Raw genomic sequence first — 7769 nt, forward strand, 5'->3', positions numbered from 1 at the left:
TTATATATAAATACATGAAGATTTGTTTGAGCATACTTTGTCTTCTCTCTTAGGTGTGGCATAGAGCAGGATTGAAAGGCATTGCAATTGGAAAATGTCTTCGAGAATATTCTACTAGGAAGCTTCGTTAAGAATATTTCAATCCATTAGAAAATACAAATGGAGACGAGAGAAGAAGCCAATGCTATACCTACCAAGAAGATAAATTAAACGAGGGACCATTCACTTTAAACTTTCCAGGCTTTTGAAGTGGCTGATGATAAGGTTGAGGACTTTCCAGCTGTGTGACTACCTGCTACATGGAATCATGAATTATCTAACCTTTCGCTTTCCAAGACCAGCAAACGATAGCAATGTTCTTACGTGGATGCAAAAACTGGCACGAAGGGATTGTTGACTGGTGTCTATTATTAATATGGACCATTGATAGGAAAAAATGAAAAATAAACACTGTTTTTTCATAAACATTTTTTTTAATGTTTAAGGAGAGAGGATGGGGTCTCTCCTACAGAACAGTTGGCTGAAGTAGGCTGACGTAAGGGTATTTTAAACTCCGGAGTTTAGACTTGCCCACCCTGCTTATTTGTGACATCTGAAGTCAAGCACTCCTAATAAGGAATTCGAGTTCATACTACCCATTGGCGAGTTTTGGTCATTGGGATGAAGCTGGACAAGTCTTTTATTATTCCCCAAAAAAAAAAAAAATAAATAAATAAATAAAAAAATTTAACCAAAAAAGAGATTTGCTGGTGGTTGTAAGACCGACTAGTCAGTGCTAATAATTCATTCTTTTCATGGAATTTAATAATTATGAGAGAGAGAGAGAGAGAGAGAGATTTTTTTTTTTTTTTTTTTTTTTTGAGAAGTTTAAGGATAAATTGTATATACTACTATAGGTCTGTTATTACACACAAACCACTACCTTATTTTTAATATGTTTTTATTCTAGAAAATTAATTAATAAATTATACATTCATAAGCTTGAGCACAATCTTCACGCTTTGTGATTATTCTTTTAAAACATATATATGAATCAATTTTTGCAACTTAATACTTTGTTTTCTTAATTTTCCTCCTCAGAATCAGAAATCATGCTTCAAGAGAATAGAGGACAAATAATGCTGAACAAACCCACCCACTCAAAATGCACTCAGCTTGTCCCACAAGTAGAATTGTTTTTCCTTATCTTTTGGGTACTTTTACTACTTGCCCTCTCTAAAGAAGGCAAAATCATGAAGCACTTATAAGTCTCCCTCTCAACGAAACTAAATAATGAAGCACTTTAGAAAGTGGTCTGACAGCTATTATAGGCGACATTTTATTTACCACAGAACTATAAGTAGAACAGTACATAAATACAGAGAGAGAGACACAGAGAGTTTTAGAGTCAGAGATTCAATCTAAAGCACCAGTGAATAGCCAAACAAAAAGGAGCAACTCTGGTGAGCTCTCTTTACTGGTCCATTGCAGATACATTCTGCAAGTCTGTAACTATAAACTTTGGTCGTGGTGCAGTCAGAGAATGTTGCATCAGCCACATGTAGGCGAGAAATCAAAGAAAAAAAAAAGAACAATTTTTAAGCACGTAGACATTAGAAGCTTCTATTGAGAATTGTACTGAGGAGAGAGATATATTGATGCGTGCATGATAGTTTGAAACACATGCAGAAACATGTAACAGAATTGTCTTATTCTTGCACAAAGCACAAGAAATTTCATGAAGAAAATCGCAATAATAAATAGGATAGACCTCCAATTATAGAAGGTTATACCTAAGCAGTTATAAACTACTAGCTGAAGAAATTGTGAAAGAACTGTCTTCTTTTATTGATAATAATCTCAATGCACAAAGCACAAGAGGTTCAAAGAAACAAATTCACATAATAATAAATAGAATAGAACCTCCAATCAAACAAGGCCATACCCTATACAGTTTATATAATTTACTACCAGATATGAACCCCTTATGATATTTTAAAAAAAAAAAATTAAAACGTTGACAGGCTCGCACATCCAACTCCTAGTTACGTTTCGAATCCCCAGTTCCTAGTCCAGCTTTTTCTCTCTTGGAAGCCTCCCAAGCCAGAATATAATAAGAGCATAATGTGTAACATGGCCACTAGAGAAGTAGTAGGTACGAGAAGATCTGAACTACTGCATAGTGTGCGGCATTCAATTGGTGCAGTCAGACCCTTATTTAACAAACCTGGATTCGATGCTTGATCCCGATATCTTTCACTAACTGAGCCCTTTATTGCATTTTTAAAACTAAAACCTGCAAAAAGAATATTCATCCAAAATGTCAGATTATATATGAATAAGAATTATTGATATATAAGAAGAGTAACGCTAGACACAAATTTTTATTTATTAATAACAGTAATATTACGTGTTGTGATTGGATAATATTTTCACCTGCATTTACTACTGATTTTATTATATACCAATATTATTAAAAGTATTGAACATTTGTACCATGAAAAAGCATAAAATTTGACTTTTACTTACATAATTGGTATTGGCACGTGGCCGAACGTTCCAAGCTTATTATTGAGTGGGTGGTGGGGGAGATGCATAAATGTAGACCGGTGGAGGAGGAGATTTCTCTGGTGGGGGAGGTGATTTGTACTCGTATGGTGGTGGAGGAGAGTGTACAGGTGGTGGTGGGGACTTGTACTCATATGGTGGTGGAGGTGGGGATGAGTACTTGTATGGTTCTGTTGGTGGTGGTGGGGACTTGTAGTAGTATGGTGGAGGAGGAGATTTCTCTGGTGGTGGTGGTGACTTGTACTCGTATGGTGGTGGTGGAGAGTGTACAGGTGGTGGTGGGGACTTATACTCATATGGTGGTGGTGGTGGGGATGAGTACTTGTATGGTTCTGTTGGTGGTGGTGGGGATTTGTACTCGTAAGGTGGAGGAGGTGATTTCTCCGGAGGTGGTGGGGACTTGTACTCATATGGTGGTGGAGCAGAGTGTACAGGTGGTGGTGGGGACTTGTACTCATATGGTGGTGGTGGTGGGGATGAGTACTTGTATGGTTCAGTTGGTGGTGGTGGGGATTTGTAGTAGTATGGTGGAGGAGGAGATTTCTCTGGTGGTGGTGGGGACTTGTATTCATATGGTGGAGGAAGAGCTTTCACTGGTGGTGGTGGGGACTTGTACTCATATGGTGGTGGTGGTGGGGATGAGTACTTGTATGGTTCAGTTGGTGGTGGTGGGGATTTGTAGTAGTATGGTGGAGGAGGAGATTTCTCTGGTGGTGGTGGGGACTTGTATTCATATGGTGGAGGAAGAGCTTTCACTGGTGGTGGTGGGGACTTGTACTCATATGGTGGTGGTGGTGGGGAAGAGTACTTGTATGGTTCTGTTGGTGGTGGTGGGGATTTGTAGTAGTATGGTGGAGGAGGAGATTTCTCTGGTGGTGGTGGGGACTTATAGTAGTATGGTGGTGGAGGAGAGTGTACAGGTGGTGGTGGGGACTTGTACTCATATGGTGGTGGTGGTGGGGATGAGTACTTGTATGGTTCTGTTGGTGGTGGTGGGGATTTGTAGTAGTATGGTGGAGGAGGAGATTTCTCTGGTGGTGGTGGGGACTTATAGTAGTATGGTGGTGGAGGAGAGTGTACAGGTGGGGGTGGGGACTTGTACTCATATGGTGGTGGTGGTGGGGATGAGTACTTGTATGGTTTCGTTGGTGGTGGTGGGGACTTGTAGTAGTATGGTTTCGTTGGTGGTGGTGGGGATTTGTAGTAGTATGGTGGAGAAGGAGATTTCTCTGGTGGTGGTGGGGACTTGTACTCATATGGTGGAGGAAGAGCTTTCACTGGTGGTGGTGGGGACTTGTATAAGTAAACAGGTGGAGGTGGGGACTTGTACAAGTATGTTGGTGGTGGTGGGGATTTATAGTAGTATGGTGGTGGAGAGTGGACCGGTGGTGGTGGAGACTTGTACACATATGGTGGTGGTGGTGGGGACTTGTACAAGTATGTTGGTGGTGGTGGGGATTTATAGTAGTATGGTGGTGGAGAGTGGACCGGTGGTGGTGGAGACTTGTACACATATGGTGGTGGTGGTGGGGACTTATAGTAGTATGGTGGTGGAGAGTGGACTGGTGGTGGTGGAGATTTGTACACATATGGTGGTGGTGGTGGGGACTTGTAGTAGTATGGTGGAGGAGAGTGGACTGGTGGTGGTGGAGACTTGTACACGTATGGAGGAGGCTTAGTGACTGGCTTCTCACACTCCTTGTAAGGAGTCTTGGGAGCATAAGCAAATGGCCTAGCTAAGAGCACAACTTCATATGAGTTCTTAGATTTGACCTTGAGCTTGGCACCAGTTTTGCCCCAGTGTAAGTTAGTGGGGATGTTGCATGGTGAGTCTTTGGGTGCAGCGTGGAGCTTAGCCTTGCATGCTTCGGCACCATACTTCTTGTAGTCAAAGTCCTTGACTGTGATGGCAAACTTGCCATTGTTCTTGGTGGTACCATATGCTGTGATCTCCTCCTTGCCAGTTTTGCATGTCACTTCCACTACGGCACCTATAATAAAACAATTTGGGGTCAATCATGTTGGCTTTCGAGTTTTTTAAATCGGACAATTTAACTAATCCTATCCCAATGACCTACTACAGTGACAAACCTTGTCCTTCTCTCAATCATTAATGATAAAATTTTGGATAATGTATAATTTTTATGACACATTATGAAAAGTCCAAGAACATGTTTTCTTTTGTTAAGGAAAAAAAGGGCACTGTAACATTTGAAAATACCATTGCAACCCCAATGGAAACATCTCATCATGTTTGTTATGGGGGCAAATATGGCTTTGAACGTGACCCAATTAATGGTGTGGAGCCACTGCCTGTACTATGATTTTTAGAGGCTACCGATTGCCTAAGCAACCGGCGAGAAAGCTACTTTAACCAAAACTTCAAAAAAGATACGAAGAAAAAGTATCAACAAGACAACAAGCATTCATGACTAAATTAAAATATTTGAGGAAAAGGGTGTACCTTCAAGATGCTTCTTGTCATGTGACTTGATAGGATAACCCCAATCATAGCATCTGTAGCAATAGACCTTTCCAACAACCCTAACAATCAATGGGTGGTGGTGGATTGGTGGAGGTGGAGACGTGTAATGGTATGGAGGAAGAACCTTGGGTGGTGGTGGTGGAGATTTGTAGTAGTATGGTGGTGGAGGAGAATGCTTAGGTGGAGGAGGAGATAGATAGTAGTATGGGGGTGGGAGAGAATGTGGTGGTGGTGGTGGTGGAGATTTGTAGTAGTAGACTGGTGGTGGTGGTGGTGGAGACTTGTAGTAGTAAGGTGGTGGAGAGTAAACAGGTGGTGGTGGAGACTTATAGTAGTAAGGTGGTGGAGAGTAAACAGGTGGTGGTGGGGACTTGTAATAGTATGGTGGTGGTGGTGAGTGCTCAGGTGGTGGTGGAGATTTGTAATAGTATGGTGGTGGTGGAGATTTCTCAGGAGGTGGGGGTGACTTGTATTCATATGGTGCTGGTGCTTTCACGGGTGGTGGTGGAGACTTGTACTCATATGGTGGTGGAGGAGACTTCTCAGGTGGTGGGGGAGACTTGTACTCATATGGTGGAGGAGGAGACTTCTCAGGTGGTGGTGGGGACTTGTACTCATATGGTGGTGGTGGAGAGTGTTCTGGTGGTGGGGGTGACTTGTATTCATATGGTGCTGGTGCTTTCATGGGTGGTGGTGGTGGAGACTTGTACTCATATGGTGGTGGAGGAGACTTCTCAGGTGGTGGAGGAGACTTGTACTCATATGGAGGAGGTGGAGACTTCTCAGGAGGTGGGGGAGACTTGTACTCATATGGTGGTGGGGAGTACACTGGTGGAGGAGGTGACTTGTACTCATATGGTGGTGGTGGAGAGTGTTCTGGTGGTGGGGGTGACTTGTATTCATATGGTGCTGGTGCTTTCACAGGTGGTGGTGGAGACTTGTACTCATAAGGAGGTGGAGGAGACTTCTCCGGAGGTGGGGGAGACTTGTACTCATATGGTGGTGGTGGAGAATGCTCAGGTGGAGGAGGTGACTTGTACTCATAAGGTGGTGGTGGAGAATGCTCAGGTGGTGGAGGTGATGTGTACTCATAAGGTGGTGGTGGTGGTGAAGCATAAGGATAAGCATCACCAGAGACTGAACCCACATTGCTTGCAACAACTACAAAGGCCAATGCCATAACCATTTGAGGCCATACACGACCCCAAGAGGGGTCTAGGCCTGTAAACCTCATGGATTAAGCTGAAAACTCAATCTCTCTGACCGATTTGCCAAGTCCACACAAAATTTCTCTTGAAAATGGAGGAGAAAGAGATGGGGCGGAGGGAGAGAGATGGGAATTTGTCTTGGTGATGAGTAATGGCCATGCATGAAATGGTATTTATAATCAAACTCAGTTGTTCAAAGAGAGCTGTCATAAGGGACCAATTCCAAGTGGGTCCTTTTTTATTAACGAAACAATTGAGCTTACCCAGCTGGCCTCCAATTTTTTAAACCCTTTTTCAAAGACTTTGATTGCCCCAGTTTGCTGAGGCCTAGTCGCCAACTTCAATTCATTATTAATGTAAGACATTAGACACTACATGTTACTCCTTCAAAACACTATTAATTTCTTTTTGTTTTATGGTGAACATTGAATCATTCCAAACTAAATTAGTTATTAATATTGCTGCCTATAGTACGTACCTTTCTAATTTTCTCTACCAGTACTTCAAATTCTTCTAAAAGTTTGAAAATGTTAATTATTATTACACACAGTCAAAACACGATTTTAGCTTCATGTACCGTACACATACTTGCATTGAAAAGTAGTAAAAAGACAACTGGTTAAGCATCTCCCTTTCTCTTCAAAAATACAAAGCTAAAAATGAAAAAAGAAACAGTTGATTTTTTTAATCAGGACGGTTAATTAAGAACTTAGAAATTAATACCAAAAGTGTTTGGTGACGATTTCATAAAGATTCTGGGTGGCACAAGTTGATTGGACTTCTGGGTACGTAGTCCATCTTTTTAACTTGTTTTTTGTTTGTATATATTTGAAATATTGTCATTAGGTCTTCGTCAATATGTATTTAAATTTACATGAGCCTTTAGATCTACAGATCACACCCATCCAATGGTGCATATTATGCTAGAGGTGCACATGCTACTCCATCACACCCTTGAAATTTCTTTAATTTTGATAAGAAAGTGGTTAGAAGTTATATGAATTTAAATTATGTGATTGGTTTTGAAAATTAGGACTCTAACACACTCCTGATTGGACTGGCTGTATATTATTCCACCAAATCAAAATCGTACCCATAAGCAAAGTTGACTGTCCTAATAATAAAGCTGTTACCACAAAATTTTAATGGGATAAGTAGAAATATAAATAAAGAACCAACTAAACAAATAAATTATTTTATGGCCACTTCTTTTTTAAGTAGGAGAAAACGAAATATTTAGCACTTTTTTACGTGTTCTTTTTTGAAGTGCATGTGATATATCTCGATAATTACACATGTGATGTCAATCAATGGAATTGCAGCTTTTGCAGTGAACATGAACTCTTTCACAAAAAAAAAAAGAAAAGAAAAAAGAAACACAAAAAGGACAATATATAATTCTAACCTAAAGTTTATTTCTTGTAAGAAACAATAATGGGAGTTTCCTTAGAACATGAACAATTCATTCATGTTCTCAGGGCCCCCATGGGTCCTCAAAATTGACTTGTAGATACAAGTGCATTTCACAT

The 7769-nt window shown here is 40.8% G+C and overlaps 1 protein-coding gene across 2 annotated transcripts; it reads right to left on the minus strand.

Annotated features, from left to right (window-relative positions):
* Positions 1-1803: 1803 nt before the first annotated feature.
* Positions 1804-6406, minus strand: LOC112039578 (extensin-2). Of its 2 annotated transcripts, XM_065770080.1 has the most exons (3): positions 5012-6405; positions 2509-4538; positions 1804-2275 (listed from the first exon to the last, which is right to left on the minus strand). In XM_065770080.1, exons 1-2 carry the CDS (start codon positions 6264-6266, stop codon positions 2548-2550), a joined length of 3246 nt encoding a protein of 1081 aa, XP_065626152.1. In that variant the 5' UTR covers positions 6267-6405; the 3' UTR covers positions 1804-2275; positions 2509-2547. The 2 variants fall into 2 exon arrangements, with proteins under 2 accessions (XP_065626152.1, XP_065626153.1); XM_065770081.1 differs by lacking the exon at positions 1804-2275 and having other exon boundaries at positions 2508-4538; positions 5012-6406.
* Between the last annotated feature and the right edge of the window lie 1363 nt (positions 6407-7769).

This window comes from Quercus suber, unplaced genomic scaffold (assembly GCF_002906115.3).
Source record: "Quercus suber isolate HL8 unplaced genomic scaffold, Cork oak 2.0 scaffold_3B, whole genome shotgun sequence".
Classification (NCBI taxonomy): Eukaryota; Viridiplantae; Streptophyta; class Magnoliopsida; order Fagales; family Fagaceae; genus Quercus; species Quercus suber.

Bases quoted from the DNA above. Each gene is read 5' to 3' on its own strand.
- LOC112039578 (XM_065770080.1), bottom strand. From the start codon at position 6,266: ATGAGGTTTACAGGCCTAGACCCCTCTTGGGGTCGTGTATGGCCTCAA. The intron at 4,539-5,011 runs GTACACCCTTTT...GTTTTATTATAG, and splicing joins TGACAAGAAGCATCTTGAAG to GTGCCGTAGTGGAAGTGACA.